The sequence below is a fragment of the Vigna unguiculata genome, chromosome 1 (genome assembly GCF_037176805.1).
Source record: "Vigna unguiculata cultivar grain cowpea cultivar isolate G323 ecotype 2 chromosome 1, ASM3717680v1, whole genome shotgun sequence".
Lineage (NCBI taxonomy): Eukaryota > Viridiplantae > Streptophyta > Magnoliopsida > Fabales > Fabaceae > Vigna > Vigna unguiculata.
Genome location: NC_140792.1, coordinates 44,800,593 through 44,820,873, shown reverse-complemented (window position 1 = coordinate 44,820,873; position 20,281 = coordinate 44,800,593). Strand labels below are relative to the sequence as shown.

Sequence of the window (20,281 nt, the reverse complement as noted above, 5' to 3'; positions counted from 1 at the left end):
GAACGCTTTAGCAACACTGTGTGGCTTAAATTGCACGTAAAAGTAAAAACTAAAGGGAAGGGACCGCGTGAAGTAGGCGAAAGCGAAATTACATTCAGAATTAGCAAAACAATATTCCATCCTTCGTCAAAGGAAATACTTATAAGGGAAAGCTATAACAGTTCAGTGCTTTGATTTGAATGAACAATGGAAAATTGGTGTTCGCGTTGTTGTGGATTCACCTCCACTTCGAACAATAGGACAAAGGAGCACAACTCATCAAACAAGAATTGCCATTGACCAAATTCAACTTTTTCCAACATTGATATCCATATCTCTTTTGCTGTATTTCAGATTAAAAAATAAACTTTAAAGCTAAATAAATTTCAAAAAATTAAGATTATATTTATTTATATATTTTAAATTTATCTTATTTTTAATCGATATAAAATTTTTCAACACCCTAAATTCAACCTCATATATTGATTTCATTGAATCACTCGTGCCTATTTGTCCTACAATGTTATCCATTAGATATTAGGTAGGTGAAAATGTTTGTGAACCAATAGATTCATGTTAGAAAAAACATAAGTTGGGTGAAGTATTCTTTTGAAGTAATGTTTGGAAATTTTTGAAGTTGGACTCTCTACCATGTGTTTTGAAGTATTCGCAGGTTTGGAAATTTTTTTTATTGTGGATACAATTGAATGAGTACCCTAACATCCTCACCCAATAAACATAGAAAAAGCTTATTAATGATTGTCATGCTATGTTGGAAATTCCTACATTATAGTATTCTGGCTGGTCGCGGGCTACATCGACGTTGTAGTATATGAAGGATTCTCATTCCTACTCTATAGCCACAACAAGCTATTAATGACCTGTCGGTGATTATAAAATCGGGTATACCAGAACTAATGAAAAATCTCACCAAAAAATAAAATAAAAACAAAATAATGGAAAAGCTTATTATATTATACATCAACTTTTTTTAATCTTCATGCTAAACTTTTTAGTGAAACAAAAATTGTAAAATTTTCCCAAAATATAAGATCAAACACGAATGCAAGAGATATAAAAAAAAAAAATCCTAATTGGATTCTAAAAATTCGAGATGAAAAAATGATGAGCATACAAATATGATACATTGATGTTTGATACATTAATCAAAGGCCAACGGGTTCAGATATGATACATTAAAGTTTGAGCTTAATAAGCTTGTATCTAATAGACCTTCGAGTATGATCATACAAACTTATAAGGCTTAACATGAGCTCAAAGACATGGTAGAGAGTCTTATTTCCTCATTATTATATACTATTATTCTCTTTGAGGACGTGAATTTATATTTTGAAAAAGCAAAAATGAGACTTTTCCGATATACGTATAATAAAAGCATAAAACAGTGGCCGAAAGGTATTTTGGAGTGAGTAAAGTCAGTTACTTGGAGCAGTATCTGGTGAAGAAACAGAAAACCGTCTACTAGAGAACATGTACTAATGTAGATCAGTTATAACGTTTAACATGCAAACTCTTGAAGAATACATTATGTTAAGATTATTACTCCATACATAAAACCTTCAATTATAGTACAATTGTTTTCCTTCAATTTTGTGCATCCAATTCTCATGAAAAAAAGAGTAGAATGTTCATTGAGTTATGTAAACATAAAACACGGACTATGAAGCCATATAGGATTCTAACAGTAATATCACAGCATCCATCATCTGAAAATGACATAATTAATCAGCAGGGTACTTAACCAAGCAAACTACAACTGAATCCACCATCTGAGGGAGTTAGCTTCTCAGCCTTTGTTACTGCATCAAGTAAGAGAGGAACAAAGCTTCTAGATGGCCCATAGAAATGAGGGAAGCTAGTTGAACCATCCACAATTTCATAAATCAAACCATCACCAAGCTGAGGGATATCACACAGAAAATATTACATTAGAGCATAACACGCAAGTTTGCCACTTTTTATTACTCATAAATATAGCTTCCAAAAACTTGTATGTTTCACTCTGTTTCCTTGAATTAATGAAAGTAATTCGCAATGTTAAGTTCATCTTACAAAAAGCCATAATTTCCAAGAATAAGAATGAAACCCTGGCCATTAAAAGTATAGCGAAGAAGTACATGCAACCTTTCTAGCATCAATTTGAAGCAGGTGGAGTTCCAACTTGCTGTTCAAGAAAAAATTCTGCAGTGTTGGCCGAACCTGCAATGATATCACATCGTAACTTAGTAAAACACTGAATCAATTTGAACTATGACATAATCTTGCATCCGAGTCCGATTAATACAAAAAAAAAAAAAAAGAACTGAATCGGAAAAATTACAAAAGCATGAAAATTAACCTGGTCGAGGTTGCTAAGATGGATGAAACCGGAAGACCTATCAAGCTCCCCACCGAAAGTGGACCCATTTTTCTGCAACTCCTCCCACTCCTGCGCGGTACTGATTCTGTACACGAAATTACTCATCTTCGTTTTCCAAATCCGTAACCGTCGTTGTCGTTTCCTACACATAAACCCAAATGGGCCGGCCCATTTTTCATTGGGTTGGGCTTCCTCTTTAACGTAACACCAAAATGCAAATAAAGAAACGGATAAAATTACTGTTATTTCTTGTTTTGGTTGAAACTTAAAAAAGAATAGCGTTAGCTTAGCTCCTAGTGCTTCCGAGTAGCAATGGCTGCGATCACGGGAACTCACGTTTTTAGTGTTGTTGGTTTCCACCTCAGGGAAGCCGAAACACCCTTAGCATGTTCCAGCTTAAGCCGCAAGCGTATTGGTGACTGTTCTCAGCGTAATGTGGTTCTAAGACGCAGAGGAAATACTGCGATTCTTCCCAAAATCAGAGCCCAGAATATTCCAGGTACAAATGCACGCGTTCTTTATAGCTCTCTCTGCTAATATTGTTACTTAATTTGTTGTTTGAACTATTCTCTTTCCCAGACTATGTTCCAGAATCCAAGTTTTATAAAGTAGAAGCCATTCTCAGGTTACAAAAACCATTCTCTTTTTCCGTGGCTTGGGGAGGGAGAGGTTTACTCTGTGATTAATTAGTTGAAGTGGGTTTTTCTAGCTACCTGTTTATATATTCGCTGATTTATTTTGTTCAATTTCTTGTGGACCAGGCCCTGGCGAGTCCCTCAGGTTTCTTCGGTATGACATTATATTTCTTTTAGGGTTTAGTTTATTTATACACACTTTGTTGATCAACAGTAAATATATTGTTGCACTGTCCCAACATCCCTGCATTTTGTTTGATACCTGTGTTATGTTCAAGTGGAGCTAAGAAGTTGGCAGTTGGTGCAAGTTAGAAGGTGAAAAATACTTGATTAATATCTCTCTGATTATCTATGAAATGGGGCATCGTCCTTGGATTGAGAGTTCTGCCTTTTTTTTAGTTAATTGAGTGTTTGTTTGGATAACTCTTCTGAAAGCACTTTCGGGTGTTGAATGTATATTTTGAGAAGATTCCTCTTTGTTTCGTTTATTCTGAATGTAGTTGTAGAAAGGGTGCAACTGCTTTCCAAAAATGCTCAGTTTGTATCTTGCGTCTGTCCCAATTGCCTGTCAGAGAAAAGCAACTACCTTATCCTCTCTCAAATAATTATTATCTTGATTGGCTAATATTGCATGTAGTTTTTGTTTTAAGCCATTAGATTTACCAAGTTCCTTTGTGTATATGCTGTTGCTAAATTTTACTTTTCTTGATCGGAAGGGTTTGCTGAAAATGGGAATTCGCGGTGTCACTGTATCTGATATCAGGGGCTTTGGTGCTCAGGGTGGAGCAAAAGAGAGGCAGGGAGGTAAGTAAGACGTAGCCTGTCTAGTGATACTTAAAAACTGAATATTTTCCCTCCCCATAAAGAAGACTTTCTATATTAGGCTTGTGTGTGAAGTAAATGATGTGTATTTCCAGTTTACCTTTAATTTAACTTAAAAAGCGTTGTGATCCTGCAGAAGATTTATTTCTTTTGTCTTACATGTCTTTATTCCATTTTTTTCATTTTGAAACTAAAAATCAGTAATCACTTCTTAAGAGTGAAAAACTGAGTCTAAGTCATAAAAGTATAAATCTAATTTATACGGGAAGAAAAGTGTTCAGTTCTGATGGAAATTGCGTAAAGTGAAATATCTTCCTTCACTACACTTATTAGAGTCTCTTTCTCCATTTGGCATGCCAAGAGGACTAGTCAAAAGATCTTGTTATGTATATACGTGTAAGAGAAGAAGAATTAAATGAGCGTGATATTATTAGAATACGAATTTATCGGAATGGATGGTGATTACTATGAGGTAGCAGTATTTTAGAGTAGGGAAATGAACTTTAACCTGAAAAAAAAAAATCGAGAGAGAGAAAACCAGAGGATCATTATCATCATGTCATGCCTTTGCCACAAATAGGATGTTATATACTCTTTGCACTCCTCCATGTAGTAACGTAGTCTCGAGTTCGTTATCCTGATGCGAGCACTCCGCTTCCTTTCTTGATCTTACGGATCCTCTTCTGTCCAAAGCCAACTCTTTTTTTATTTGCCTCTTTTGCCTTTTATCATTTCCATTCTTTAAAGATCTCCATTTACCTTTTCTTTCATTTTATGCAATTTCCATTGGAAATTAACTCTTTAACTTAGGGTTTAAATTTATGGTTTTATGACTTAGTTTTTCAGTATTTTGGATTGTTTTAATCCCTGTTTAACAGCATGTGCGTTTCTTGTGTCCCAATTATTGTTTTTAGATTTAAGGAAAATTGCTCGATTGCTTATTCTCCCGTGTTTTTATGTTTAGCACACAATCTCAGTATAGTTTGGATGTGTTTTTTTCTTTTTTTTGGTTTCTCAAATTAATGAGTATGGCATGATGTTGATGTGAATTACTGATTATGTAAGCTACTGCCCATGGGAGTTTCCTTTGATAAAGTCAGTGAGTGCCGCCGTCTTATTTTGTACAACATACCTGTGTGATCAACCAACTTTAACTATGCTTTGAGTTTTTAAACACTGTCCGTAACTTATTTTAATCATTAGTAGTTCAAGAAATACATTTTTTTTCCTTTCGTTATGTGTTATATACATGTTTTTATGCATATGGGTTACATCACACCATTGTCTTTTACTAATATGCTATTCTTCACAGGCTCTGAATTTTCTGAAGGCAATTTTGTTGCCAAAGTTAAAATGGAAATAGTAGTGGAAAAGAACCAGGTATGCGGACACTTCGTAGTAACTTCACTGCTTCATAGACCTACTTGACTTCCTTTTCTTATCAGCGCAAGACACTTCTTAGTTACTGCCAGAGTGCCCTTAACCTCTAAATGACAATTTTGTCTGCAAAATATCAATGTTAAAATGCTTACTATTATCTGAAATGAATGTGATTATGTCCATAATCATTGGAATTTGGTGCGCTAAATTTTTCATCGGTTCTAAATCTGTTGTCTATAGATTTGAATCTTCTCCGGTTTCACGACCAGAACAGAACCATTTGGAAGATAAAAGCACGAACTCTTTTTAAGGATATGATAATTCCATTACCACTGATCTGCATTGTTCTGTCTCTCTTAATAACTTCAGTAACAGGACTGTCATTGTCGGGTTTATGGATTTTAAAGCGATTAATGAAAAAACAGAATATCGTTTTTGTAACCAAAAAAATTGGCGGGATAAGATACAATAAACACTTTCAATGTTCTTTTGATTTTTTTTTTCTTCACGTAAATAAGTCAGGAAACATTTCTAGAAGGAAAACTAACCATTCTTAACTACCAACAAAAATGTTCATTCCCTGATAATACCACACATGTCTGTAGGTTGAGGTAGTGATTGACAAAATTATCGAGGAGGCAAGGACTGGGGAGATTGGTGATGGCAAAATTTTCTGTAAGACCTGGAAATCTATCTAGTGGTTAATTAAACATTGTGGTCCATTAGCAGTTTTATTTTATTTTATTTTTCTGTTTGGATCATTGCCAATCTAGGGATATAAATATGTCTGTTTTAGTCAAGGAAAATTAGGCTTTTTTTCTCCCAGATATCACCCTTCTTGGGTCCTGGACAAAAGGTTATTCTGTATTGTAATGTAGTGGCAACTGAAATGAATTATGCTGTCTGAGACAACAAATAGGATTATGTTCACAAGCTGAAAATCTTTTCGTTTCTTTTTTCTGTATGTTATGTATAGAGAAGTGGTACCTTTTTGACCTTTTGCTTTCACTTTTACCTCTCCTGCCCTTTGTATTAATATATTAAATATTATATTCCCTAGAAACCGTTAAGATTGATCTTAAGATTCATGAATTATTAGATTTATACTTATATAAGCACCTTAGTCTTGATGCGTATTTCCTGTGTCATGTCTCCTCTTGTCAAGTTCTGAAATACGAATTAAACTGAATTTGGATTCTATGTTGTATATTTTTGTGTCGATCCTCTGATGTACATTGATTTTGAAGTTTTAAAATATATTAAAAATGTTTTTACAATATTTTAATATTCAGTAGAAAATTTAGACTCAATTAAACTCTAATTTCTAGATTCGGCAAGTAAATGTAATGGCCTCGATATGGAATCACGTTTCTAATAAAACTTTGATTGTGCAGTGATCCCCGTCTCAGATGTTATAAGAATACGGACAGGTAACCATTTTCTCCCTGGAATTGTCGAAAAAAAAATGGTAGTGAGCATTTGTAATGATGTTGAGTATAAAATTTTCAGGTGAACGTGGGGAGCAAGCAGAGAGGATGACTGGTGGGAGAAGTGACATGTTATCTGCTGTATGACTGGTTGGAACAGAAAGATCAGCATTTGCCATCTTTTTCTCTTACCCTTTCCTTTTCCCTTGTGGAATGAGGAATGTCTTGTGATTTATATTTCCACTCCACTGTGTGAGGATGTATGACAGACTGTTGAAAGGACAGTGATGAAAATTGTGAAAAAATAATAAACAAATGCCGGATTACTTCAATTAGCGCCATGTCATATGATGTCAAGTTGTATGTGATGTAATAAATTAATGACATTAGTAGACTTAGTGCATTAAGAAATTTAGTTTAGAGCCCAGGTAAAATAATGTGCACTTTATTTTCCCAAGTTTAAGTTAGTTTTTTAAACTCTCTGATAAGGAAGGGAGTCTAATCCAATTACGTTTATAAGACTGGAATTTTGAAATATAAAATCTGTCTTGTCAATTTAGACTGAAACATAATTTAAGAAAGATTCAATTCTATTTGTGTAGAATTGAAATGCTTGATTTGAAGACATAATATAACAATTTGAATATTATTTATAATCAAATTGTAAATTAAATGTTGTATTATATATATTAAAAGATATAATTTGTTATAAATAAAACATTATACAACGTAAAATATAGTTTGATCACTAAAACCAATTTCCCCATAAGCTATCACTGCCAATACATGAAGAAACTAAAGCCAATTTCAGTCTCATGATTTTATCATAAAAAAAATTCTTGAAAGTAGACTTCTATGCGATTTGGTTGAGATGAAAAAATATAAAGGCAAAGAAGCACAGTTTTTTTTTTTATTGAAGAGAAAGCAAAAGAACAAATTGATTTTTAAAAATAGAAATTTATCTTTTTAATAAACCAATACACACAGGTGTCAATGGTATGCAAACTGTAAATAAAAACTAAAAAAAAAATGTAATAATTCGTGTAGTCTTTACAGTTATAACTTTATATTTAAGTGTAATGTGAAAAATAAAATAAATATTATAAAGCACTAGTACAAATACAGGTACTATTATGTCTGTATGTATGTATTTTTTAAATATGCATGATATTATATAAATGATAATATTGTAATTATTAAGTTAATATATAAATTAAAATTATATTTATTATATTTAAAGGATAAAATTGATATTTTGAAATGTGAATAAAAAGATAATTTTTTTTGTATATTATTATACGTAATTTTTATTTATAATTTTGAATACTAGAGAAATATTTGTTTATTGGAGAATTTGAGACCACCCAATTTTGACCAGTACCTTTTTGTATGATTTTGAAAAGTGGAGAGCGCATAAGGAACCGTAGAAACCCCCTCACCAAATCATTTACTAAACGCTCTCCGCTCCCAAACACCCCACGCAGATCTCATCGCAAGTTCCCCAATACAACTTCCTCTTTCTCATATCTCTAAGGCAAGTTCTTCTCTTCTCTCTCACATTTTTTTCTTTATCGTTTTAATTCTCAAACGCCCCACCTTCTCGATCCGTGTCACAATTCACGATTCCGCCTCCATCTGCGACGTATATTCTCTCACAACTTTTCGATCTTCCATCTCTTTTCCAATTCCAATTTCCTGTGTTAATTAGGGTAACATAACGATTGCACCGATGCTGTTTTAACGTTTATGTTTGTGATTGTTTCAGAATAGTTGAAAATGGGGCTCTCGTTCACCAAGCTTTTCAGTCGCTTGTTTGCGAAGAAGGAGATGCGTATACTTATGGTCGGTCTCGACGCCGCCGGTAAGACAACCATTCTCTACAAACTCAAGCTCGGAGAGATCGTCACCACCATTCCCACCATTGGTATATTTCTCTCTTTCTTTTACTTTTTTTTTTTCTCCCAATTTCTTTCCGTCAATTAAATCCAATGTTAAATTACGTACTCTTCAATAAACGTGACAATAGAATAAAATAAAATGCGAAAGAACCGAAAAATAAGGGATGCGGTTTTTGCTAATATGTAACGTTCGGTGTAGGGTTTAATGTGGAAACTGTGGAATATAAGAACATCAGCTTCACTGTTTGGGATGTCGGTGGCCAGGACAAGGTATTTCTTTTTCATTTTACTTTCGTTACCGTTGTCTATATAAATTGATGTCCTGATGGAATGCTTGTTAATGATTTAGAATGGTTTCATTGGTTACCTTAGAGAAAGTAAACATTAATTCTGATACTAGTAATTTTGGGTGGTGAATAATAATTTGATGGTACCCTTCATACACACTCTCTCCATTACAAGATCGATGTGATTCAAAATGCGTATTTTGTTTGCGGGTGCATTTGATTAGTTTTGTAATACTTTTTCTTCATTTGAATAGTGCTGGTAATGCATTATTTTGTGAGTACATTTATTAATTTTGATCCAAACATGTTAAAAAGGAAATCATAAGCTAAATTAGCAGTTTTTAGTCTCTCTTTTTTAGTGCTTGTCATCTGTTGCTCGGATCCAGTACTGTAGTAAGATCTGGCTACGGTGCTGCACATCCAGCTTGTTACCACTATGGGGGTAGCCTTCTATGTATGGCTTGAATTGTCCTACATTTGGCCTCCTCTGCTATGTATTTTTATCGCAGAATCATTAGGAAAAAAAAATTATCGATACAGTAGTGAACATTGACACGTGTTCCCTGCTAGATCCGTCCTTTGTGGAGACATTACTTCCAAAATACCCAAGGTCTTATATTTGTGGTTGATAGCAATGACCGAGATCGTGTTGTGGAAGCTAGAGACGAGCTGCACAGGATGTTGAATGAGGTAACAGAATAGATAATGATTGAATGTGAGAATTTAGTTTATTTTAGAGGACTTAGTTTCCTAGATTAACTTTGTGATTTCTCTTGTCTGGCTGTAACTTTTGTCAGGATGAGTTGAGAGATGCTGTGCTTCTTGTTTTTGCTAACAAGCAAGATCTTCCAAATGCTATGAATGCTGCCGAAATAACTGACAAACTTGGTCTTCATTCTCTCCGTCAGCGCCACTGGTAATATAAAATATTTCTGTCAGCGGTTTACTTGTCTCTTAAATCCCCTCTCTCCTTTCTCCCTTACCTAGTGGCCATGTTCTTCACATGCAGGTATATCCAGAGCACATGTGCCACATCTGGTGAAGGACTTTACGAAGGACTTGACTGGCTCTCAAACAACATTGCAAACAAGGTTAATACGAAATATTATTCTCTGGGATTCAGCAATTCTAAATACAGTTTAACAGATTTCATATGAAGGCCTTAACTAATGTTTTTCTTTTAATTGATTTGTGATTGCAGGCATAGTGATCATCATTTGTGGATTGCTTGGATTTTGGTTGAGTTTATAGCGATTGTGACTTCCGATGTTTGATGCGGTTACCTTGTTTAGAATCTTTTATCTCATCTAGCATGTATTATTTGTCTTTGATAAAGAACAATATATTTACAACCTAATATCAAAATAATTTGAATTCTTTTCCGTGTATAATCAGAAGACACTGTTTACCCATTGATTTTAGAAGTCAATTTTGCCTATGGTGCGTTGATACTACCACACCGATGACAATTTTGAAATTAAGATACGATATACATTTCTGATACACTGATAAAAAAAATGTATCTTGAGTATTAAAAAATTTAATAATTAAAATCAAATTTATATCATTGCCAAAAAATATTTATTATTGATACGTATGTATCCTAGAAGACGATTTCTAGATTTGTCACAATTCAAGTTCTTAGTTTTGGGAGTTCTAGGAGGTTATCTTATCATTATGTATTACTATGTGTGCGTAAAAATAGGATGTGTCTGAAATAACCCTCCTATGCCATATTTTAGCGCTCTCCGGGGATTTATCGTATAATGTGAGGAGGAGAATGAGTATTTAAGAACGGACAAATTATTTTAGAGTTCTTGGTCTAAGCTTGTTCCAAAGTTCAGGTAGGAACATGTTGGTGTCCATCATAGGGTCGGCTAGAACGGTTCCTATGTTATCAAGAAGACCTTATGATAAACCATGTGGACAGGCTAAGAGTTTAATGTGATTTTAATTGAAATACAAACTTGTAAAGTTTTAAAAGTTATATAATTACAATATAAAATAATAAGGATAATATAATTATAGTATGAATATTATGGATGTTAAAAAATTTGAGGGATTATGAAAATATGAAGATGAGATATAGGATAAATATAAAATATATATTATATAAAGAAATTTATTATTTTATTTTATTGGTGTATTCTTTATATATATATATATATATATATATAAAATATTTACAATATCTCAATCTTTATTTCGTTATTTTAAATAATAATTAATTTCTAAAATTGAAAGATATTTTTAAAAACAAAAATATTTTCTAAAATTAATTTAAATAGAAAAATATTAAATAAATATTCTAAACAATGAGTCATATAATAAATCCTAAAAGATATCGAGTAAATCATGAACGAGGTTTGAACGAAGTTGAAGTTGACCAACGCGATGTTATCTATAAATTATTAGAAATCAAGTTCCCCCTACTTGTAATCTATAATCAGATTAGTTAAATCAAGTTCAAATAGTGTTTTTCACCCTTAGTTTATTTTATAAAATGGTCAATCGACAATCACACATGAACGAATTGAAAATAATCGTCAGATGACTTCACATTTCACGTGACTTTGATTTTTTCTCACAATAAAGTAACAATTATTGATCTGAAATTTTTTCCTTTCCAAATGCAAATTTAGACTGTATGCAGACTTAAATAAGTATAAAATTAAACGGATGTTTATTGTACGATTATGTGCGGCGAGAGCTGCAGAAAAGAGAACAAAAGCCGCCACGAGAGCTTAAGACAAGACTAAAATATGAATATAATAAAATAGTTTTATAATTTTTATAAAAGAGAGATGAGGAAGAGAAATTTAAAAAAAAAGGTTGCACCTCCTTTGTTATTTTTCTTTCAAGCCATATTCTCACCCAAACCCTCATTCCTCAATCTTTTTCTCTCAATTTTTCTCTCCATGTGCATCCATTTCAGAAACTGATAGCACCACTGAGTAGCCAAAGGTTAAGGGTCATTTTGAACCGAATGTATTTCGAGATGGAGTAAGTACAATTTCTACCCTTTTTCTTTAAAGCAATATGTTTTCTCTTTTTCATGTAGTCTTATTTCAATTACATTATCTCTTTTGCCTTCAAAATGGTATTCTATCTATTTTGAAATTTTAGAATCACGCTCTAATCATTATTTAGGTCCTATTGCGTGTGTAGAAAGAGTGAAATTCAAAAAGGAAAAGTTATATAGAGAATGGTCTGTTTTAGGAACCCACATTGAGGTAAGGAAAGTTGATCATTTAAACTTACTTTAAAAAGATAAGTGATAATTGCAAAACTGTAAATAATTTAGTGAGGTTTGATTGAGTGAAATTGTGAAGCTTTAGTTATCTAATCTTTTGGTTGGAGATGGATATATATTTTATTGATAATGAATTATAAAACAACTCTTATGCATTAACGTATTAGAAATTTCTTTGAAGAGTACTGAATTTGTGTTATTGTATAATGGTGATGGTGCTGGTGTGATTGTGACTTTGACAAAAATCAGAGACTAAATATCTTGAAGAAAAACGTTATCGGTGAAAGGGGATAAATGTATGAATTTCTTGTTATAGAATGAGACATTGAGCTGATAAAAGCTCATATGTTAAGCTCTTACGGATTTTTGTCTTTATTTATGACCAATTGTGATATAAATGTGATGTTGAAATTGTTGAAATAAGTAAATTTGAGATATTAATATTCTTATAAAGAATAGAGTTAAGTTGAGTATGATATTCTCGTAGAAAAAAAATAACTTTAATTTTTGTTTGTTTAAATTTTTTATGTTTTGTTTAGCTTAGAACAATAAATTTAGTGTATAAATTTAGTGTTTAGTTGCTATTATTAATAAAAAATATTATTGTTTAATATGTCAAAGTATATTGACAGAGGATTTCGAAGGTAAGACTATCCTAACTCAACCAGTATCTTACTCACAATGGCAAACAGTATGATATACAAAATGATCATACTTAGGTAGCTAGTGGAGTTAATCTTGTCATGGCTTGATTTGGGAACATTGGTCCTGAATGATGTAACATTAATTGGATGATTTGATAGCAAGCATAACAGGTGCAAAGTTTCACAAATCTATTCAATACACTATTCTTCTGAAAGCAGAGTGTAAAATTATTTTTGTTGTTTCAGTAACACTGGGATAATAATTGTCTGTTCATTGGGTGAACATTGTGGGCCGATATTTAGTATATGATTTGATGAATGTGAATTGTTTGGAGTTAATTTTTTAACTAAAATATTTAGATAAAGTAGTGTGATTTGACGTTAGATAGTTGTTGAATGATTTGTCAATTTTATGAATTTTTATGTTAGACCGTAAAGAGAACGTCTACCGGATGAGTAATTGAGAAATGGATATATGGAAAAATAGGAAGAATAGTTGATTTCATGAATACCAGATCTATAAATTTTATATCAATTCTTCATTTATAAATTATTTTTTCATTATTTTTCCTTAAATGCATTAGCTTATCTTAGCATTTCTTAGTATTTCTTGTTGGTGTGTTTCTTTTCTTTAAATTTTTCATTAGGATGTTTATTTGTTATCTAACTTTATGCTTTCACCTGTGCTAAAGTATGCACCTATAAAACATCAACCTTATTCCCCTTGAAGATGATTTTTGTTCCTATGTTCCATATATCCCATATTACTGCTATCCAGATACATCTTCAACCTAAATTTTGTTTGTAATTTAATTCTAGTAGGGTAAATGGCTGGAAATGTTTTTGTACTAAATTATAATGTGCATTGTAAACTCCACTCATCTATTACATAAGTTCCCCACATGAGTAGTTATCTTACCGTTTAAGAATAGATGATTAACTGTTTCATGTTCTACTCTACACGTATCTCAAGTATAATATCCTGTATCAACCCTCTAAAAATTAAATTACATCCCCTCTTCCAAGCAAACTAGCATATAATAAGCTTTAAAATGAAATATTTTGCAGGTTCTGGGAGGTAAAAGTGTTAACATCAACTCAACATTTTGCTTAGAGGGTTTTAAAGTACAGAGTTGTAACTAAGAATAATTTAAATTGTAAGTGGTATTGACTAAACTAGTATAGGCTGAGTGAGAATGTATTGAAGAAAGGAATGAGAACTAGGACAATCAAGCCTAATAGGTTGTAAAGGGATCAATAAACATAAAATTAGCAATCTATTGGATTTTTGTTCTAATTTTTGTAATGAACAATCAAGGCATATATTGAACTGAAATATGCATAACCAGTTTGAAAGAACTATGGATGCAAAACAAAAGGAAGAGAATAGGATCCTGAGGAATAACATGCTGAAAATTGAAAATTGAAAATTGCATCTGAAAAAGCAAGATTCCATCATACAGTATTAGTCAAGAAAACATGATTATAGCATGCCATCATAAATGCATATCTGCATGGTGGGAGCTACCAAACAGAGAACCTGTTGATAAACATTCAGCAGTTAACCAGTTTTTGGAAGAGCTTATAGTAAGTTTGTTTTTATCATATTCCTTATTTGACAACCATGACATTACATCATCGTATTGTTGAGTTTTTTGTAAGAATACGATGAAGAATGTATGTATATACTTTGTAAAGTAAATGAGTTCAAACACTTCAGATATTCTAGTATAATTATATAATTATTTACTGATAACAAAAAAACACTTACGTTTAAGATAAAGTATCTTAGAAGGTTTACATAACAATAGAAGGTTAACAAGATAAGTGGAAAACTTTTGCATACCAAGTAGTTTATAGATGGAAGGATATCTTGTAATGTCGAGTACTAGATATAAAGTTTAGATCATTATTAATAGAATGAGAATTTTCTTCAGTAAAACAATTTTACTATTTGGAGTCAGTGCATACCTCTTAAACTTCAACTACATCATCGTCAAAATAATATTGTAATTGAATATGAAAAGATGAATAAAGAAAAGTTAATTTGCAAAATATCAAAGACCACTTTAGAAATATAAATCACATTAGAATTGAAAGAAAGAATATACAAAACATCAATTAGGTCAGAATCAAGAATCATCTAAACCTTTAAATTTAGTGTCTGAAATGGAAAATTGATTTATGTGGAGTAAAAGATTGTTGCAAAAGCTTTATGTAGACTTGACTGTATTTAAAATCATTTACAGTAGTATCATGTCAGGCAACTCATCCTTTCAAATTGATCTAACTATTCCAGAATTAACGCATTTTACACTAAAAAATGTAATGTTTTTAACAGTTGTAAGTTCTTATAACATAATTATTATAAGAATGATTACAGATAGGGTACTGAATAATATAAAGAAGTAAAAGTATTATGATTCATTTGCTTGTTCTTGTACTAAACCCTTGCTTCAAGGTGGGGGACAGATGAAATGTGATGTCAGTTGCAGAAATCATTTCACTTTTGTTACGAATAAGCTTAAGGGTTTCAAACCATTCCTCACCACAGTTCTCATTTTTACTTCATCAAGCAATGTATATTCTAAATGGTCATCACATTGAAAACACTTTGTAATTTCACATGAAACAGACAAGGGTCTCTGACCATAAAAATGGACATATCAGTTTTCCTTCATCTTTAAGGATTGCCCTAGAATTATTACAATGACATGATAAAGTCCATACTAGAAACGGTGACTGCAGAAATATACATAATTAACACATTCGTGTGGACAAAAACCAGATCCAGACAATTATGATCAGACCCCACCTACCTTAACAAACGCCACATCAAAGAAATAAAAAAAAAAAAAAAACCTTAAAGAAAAAGATCTCTTAGAGAACAAAATACACATAGAAGATGGTGGCGAGGTTCTTTCAAAAGCAATGCACGATCACTCCCTGCATCTACAGGGAAAAGAAAAAGAAAGAAATTAGACCTTAAAGTCTCTCATATACTCCTTCTCATTCTCTTTTTGCAATCTTTATAATTTTTTTACTTTGTTTTTGTCACCATTTGATATGAACATAATATGTATTTCAACCTAAGCTGCTGAAGGTGCAGCAAGAACACGTTGAACAACCTTTGGTAGATGTCCCAATGGTTCCAATGGTTCCATGTCAACACCATCCACTGAAGCTTCACTTGCCCCTAATGGCTTGTAATCAAGCGAAGCATCGTTGTAGATATCCCACCATTTACGCACCAGCATCTTTATGTCCTCCCTCTGCATATTCTCTTCTTTCCCAGTATATCTCCAAGGCTTCGACCCCTAAAAATATTTCACAAAAATAACCATTTTTCAATTCCCATGTACTCACAACAACAAATGATTCATTAATTAAGTTATATGTTAGGTTAGACCAATGAAAATGATTCATTAATTAAACTATATGTTCATTAATTAAATTACATGTTAGGTTAGACCAATGTTTAGTTTAGTCCAGTTTAGTCCATACCGCTGCACAGTAGTGAACAACCTTGACTTCCTCAAGGTTGACATTTTCTGGGTGACGCCACAGCATCGCGAGAACAAGGTTGTAGGTCAGAGGAATTGGCTTATAAATGTCCTTGAAGTACATGTTCAAGAAGTCCTGTTCTGCAAACGATGTGGGAGTAGTGACTTTCAACGTTTTCAGTAGGTCATGGTAAGTGGTCATGCTAGGCTCAAAAACAAACATGCCGGCGTTGAAGTAAAGAGCAGGGGGCTGGCCCAATTCGGTGGGCCACTGCACCTTTTCTGGACACTGCTGACAGTACCCTACCTTGTACTGAGGACTGTGACTCCATGTCTTCTCACAGAAACAGTCCATCACGGCGTAAAAGTTACCGTCAGGTAGGTCAAACAAGTGGTCTATGTTCTCAAATACTTGAATGTCTCCGTCCAAGTATATCATCTTACTGTACTCTACAAACTGCAGCAACCATAATACAATTCCAGTTAATTTTTACTTTAATTCAAAGTATATAAGACTTCAATAATTTTAAGTATAAAAAAAGTATAATAATAATAATAATTTACGTACCTCCCATATACGGAGCTTGGAATAGTTGATGACGTAATAAGCCATAGCGAACTGGGTCTGGTTTTCTGGTGGGTAAACGGGTTCAATCTCACGGACGATACAGCCCTGAGATTTAAGGATCTTACGGTGGTCTTCCGGCACGTCAGGGAGGCAGGCCACCACCAATGGGTAGGCGGTTTTGACCTTCCGTAAGCCTTTGGCAAGACCAACCACCCCTTTTACATAGTCACCGTTTCCGGCAAGGAATGTGACATAAGCACGTGGTGGCAGGGTGGTGGGGCTGGTGAAGGAGGCCGTGGATTTTGTGACGGTGGGGACAAGTTCAGGGGCCATGTTTGGTGAACGTGGTAGAAAGAAGTTCAGTGCTTAGAGAGAGAGTGTGAGAGAATAAGAGAGAGGATCGTTGAAGTTGTGATGGTGGAGAATGGAGAAGGTGAGTGCTGATATATAAAGAAATGGAAGAGGTGGTGAGGATTCCTTAGTGTGATTTCAGGAACTTGTGGCTACATTTGATCATGCAATTTACGACATCTGAGCATCTGCGTTTGACACGTGTCCTAGAGATATATCCGACGGTTGAGAATTATTATGGGAAGGTTCTGGAAAGAGTAATGACCGCGCTGGATGTAGAAGACACTGGAATAGGCTCGGGCTCTCAAAGATTCTGGTGGACTAGACTTCTCATCTTTCCACATACACAAAATTACATCACACCGAATCAATCAAAATAATACATAATAATATATTTAAAATATTTATTAATCGATCACTAAACTTCTGTTAAAAAGAAAACATTTTGTATGGAATCTTTGATAGAAATAATGTTTGGAATCTTTAATACAAATAAATTGTTAGATTGATGGACTGTAAGAAAATATTAAAGTATAATTTTCAATTTTATTTGAATAATTGAATATCAGAGGTTGTCCTTAAAGTACTACCTTTTGCCTCCTTTTGTGTGTAATCTATTCAACAAGTTTTTAATAAATTAACAAAAAAGACTATATTAATGTGATACACGTTTCACTGCTGTATTATATATTATAGTTTTTCATCTATTCTATTACTAAAATTACCAAGTGTTATTAAACTAAACAGAAAGATTGTATTCACGTGATAAACGTCGGTCTAGTTAATGTTCGAGTTGTTATTATATCTAATCATTTCTTCATCTATTACATTATTAAGTTCACCAACTGTTAATAAATTAACAAAAAGGAAATCATATTGGTTTAGTAAAGAAGGGCTGCTAGATATTAATTTTAAATTTAAACTAAAAATGTAGATGTTTTTCTGAAATATTTATATTTCAATTAAATCAATTCAATATTTAATACTATATTAATTTTACTAACTAAAAATATCAATAAATATATTACATATTTAATTTCTTTAATATCCAACTCTATATTTACATATACTTAATTAATAGAAAAAAATTTATCATGATGAATAATATACTGAATATGATTATAATTACTATTATTATTATTATTAAAAAAATCATTCATGTCTATAATAATTAATAATGAGACGAAATGTTTAATTAGTATTTCTTTTAATATCTTTTCATCTCGATGTGTATTTGTGTTTACAATTCCTGTTATTTAAAAGTATTATATGTAAAAATTGAAAGTATTTTTAGTATATAGTTATAATAATGATTTTTTAAAATAAAATTAAAATAATTTAATTTTTTATTTTGACAAAAAAAATTACTATTGTATAATTATAATATTATCAAAATTAATGAAAAAATTACAGTTATATTTTATGTATATAATTTTTAATTAGTTTTTATAATACTTAAGTTTTTAATTATATATGTATTTTTATATTCATAAAAAGAAATGAATGTATGTCCATGCATTTTCACTGAAAAAAATATTATGTTTCTTGACAAATATAAATATTTTTATTTTAGTCGTTATCACTCAATATTTATGTATGGTTGAACACGATTTCCCTCTCACTCTCACAAGTTAAAAAAATATCAAAATCACCAACATAATCCTGATCAAAACAACAATTTTACTCCATTAAAGTCTGTCTCAGATTACACAAATAACTATAAGCTGAAATTTACGAGTTATCTTGAGTAATTATTTCACTAAATGATTTTGATTTCACTGGACTATGATTCTGCGGACAAAACAATATCCCACTGCTAATACATATTTTTCTTAATTGAGAGTAATATTATTTTTATATATTTGATGCATAAAAATTGTAACAAAATTTAGAAAAGCGACCAAAGATGGTAGGTCACATCAAAAAGAAAAAAATAAAAAAATAAAAAAAATTAAGTTAGTTGGACCTTTGTGATGCATATGTGATCCCAGAAGGACCCATGGCATCTAATTCACCGTTCAAATGCCACCTAGGTGTGACGAGTCACACTCACAACAAAAGTAAACTAACACAATAAATAAAATGAAAAACAGTTAAATTTATGAAACTTGACATTAGCAACAAAATAATACACATTCATTTGATGTTTTTATAATATAATATTCACAACAAGAAAAAATAAAAAGAATTATGTATCATAAGATCTACTACAAAATTTTACTAACAATATCATAAGATCCATTAACTTAAATAAGTAGATCATAAGAAATAATAAAAAAAATTGGAATAAGAGATTCTAACAGATGCAGAGTTAGGGTTACTACAAAAGTTACTGAAAAAAAAAATACAATTTGATGATATTTATAGAATTAGCAACGAAACCAATTTAGTTGCTATATAATGAGATTTAATATGAAGGAAAAGGAAATAAACCTACAACACTTTTTCTAACTTTTGTTTTCATACTCTTCTTTTTTGATTTGTATATGAGGAAGAGGTGCACCACAACACCTTTATAGTAAGATCACCTTCGATTGCACGCAATGATGCATGGATGCTTTCTTCTAATACTTAATATTATATTTCACAATGGATATATGATGGTAGCAAATAAAACTCTATTAAAAATTTAAGTAGGTAAAAAATAATGAAACTAATAATACATAAAATAGAAAATATGGGAATTTTTTATTTTATTTTTGAGAAATAAGATATTATCATGATAAAAGAAATAAGATATTTTGATATTGTAAAAAAATATTAATTTAAGTGTGTTTTTATGGATAATTTTACGATGATAAACGATAAATTTAAATGTTTTGCGATGAAATGTGTTATTTAGATAAAATAAAAATAAAATTCTAAAAAAATTATCAAAGTAATTGAATTATTTAAAATTAGATAGTTTAAGAATTTATCTAAAGGTCAATTTTTACCAATGACATTAACTAAGATTTTTTTTTTTTTTTGGTAGCGTCAGTTAGGTAAATTTCTTAGTCCATCGGAATGTTTACAAAAAAATGCAAACAAACAATGTTTTAAAAATATCTTTGAGCAATGTTAGAAGTAAATATCAAATATCAAATAATAAGTGTGGATTACTTTATTCTAATAAAACATTTAGAAGTAAAACAATTTAAAACAAGATCAATTC

At 31.6% G+C, this 20,281-nt stretch overlaps 4 protein-coding genes across 6 annotated transcripts; 2 read left to right on the top strand and 2 right to left on the bottom strand.

Moving 5' to 3' along the window:
• Positions 1-1,497: 1,497 nt before the first annotated feature.
• On the bottom strand, positions 1,498-2,516 carry LOC114164109 (dihydroorotate dehydrogenase). The gene is made up of 3 exons (XM_028048638.2): positions 2,339-2,516; positions 2,125-2,199; positions 1,498-1,899 (listed from the first exon to the last, which is right to left on the bottom strand). Exons 1-3 carry the CDS (start codon positions 2,507-2,509, stop codon positions 1,738-1,740), a joined length of 408 nt encoding a protein of 135 aa, XP_027904439.1. The 5' UTR covers positions 2,510-2,516; the 3' UTR covers positions 1,498-1,737.
• Positions 2,517-2,587: 71 nt separating this feature from the next.
• GLB1 (nitrogen regulatory P-II-like protein) lies at positions 2,588-6,955 on the top strand. Its single transcript, XM_028048629.2, has 8 exons — positions 2,588-2,858; positions 2,939-2,984; positions 3,121-3,148; positions 3,711-3,798; positions 5,129-5,196; positions 5,802-5,871; positions 6,591-6,626; positions 6,706-6,955. The coding sequence occupies exons 1-8, from the start codon at positions 2,672-2,674 to the stop codon at positions 6,768-6,770; spliced, it is 588 nt and encodes a 195-aa protein (XP_027904430.2). The 5' UTR covers positions 2,588-2,671; the 3' UTR covers positions 6,771-6,955.
• A 1,061-nt stretch (positions 6,956-8,016) lies between these two features.
• Positions 8,017-10,199, top strand: LOC114173528 (ADP-ribosylation factor-like). Of its 2 annotated transcripts, none has more exons than XM_028057995.2 (7): positions 8,017-8,157; positions 8,389-8,547; positions 8,721-8,791; positions 9,379-9,498; positions 9,606-9,724; positions 9,818-9,899; positions 10,010-10,199. In XM_028057995.2, the coding sequence occupies exons 2-7, from the start codon at positions 8,400-8,402 to the stop codon at positions 10,013-10,015; spliced, it is 546 nt and encodes a 181-aa protein (XP_027913796.1). In that variant the 5' UTR covers positions 8,017-8,157; positions 8,389-8,399; the 3' UTR covers positions 10,016-10,199. The 2 variants fall into 2 exon arrangements, with proteins under 2 accessions (XP_027913796.1, XP_027913804.1); XM_028058003.2 differs by having other exon boundaries at positions 8,039-8,265.
• Positions 10,200-15,288: 5,089 nt separating this feature from the next.
• On the bottom strand, positions 15,289-17,211 carry LOC114195555 (galactinol synthase 2-like). Of its 2 annotated transcripts, none has more exons than XM_028086074.2 (4): positions 16,777-17,211; positions 16,210-16,665; positions 15,795-16,022; positions 15,289-15,657 (listed from the first exon to the last, which is right to left on the bottom strand). In XM_028086074.2, exons 1-3 carry the CDS (start codon positions 17,107-17,109, stop codon positions 15,795-15,797), a joined length of 1,017 nt encoding a protein of 338 aa, XP_027941875.1. In that variant the 5' UTR covers positions 17,110-17,211; the 3' UTR covers positions 15,289-15,657. The 2 variants fall into 2 exon arrangements, with proteins under 2 accessions (XP_027941875.1, XP_027941884.1); XM_028086083.2 differs by having other exon boundaries at positions 15,834-16,022.
• Between the last annotated feature and the right edge of the window lie 3,070 nt (positions 17,212-20,281).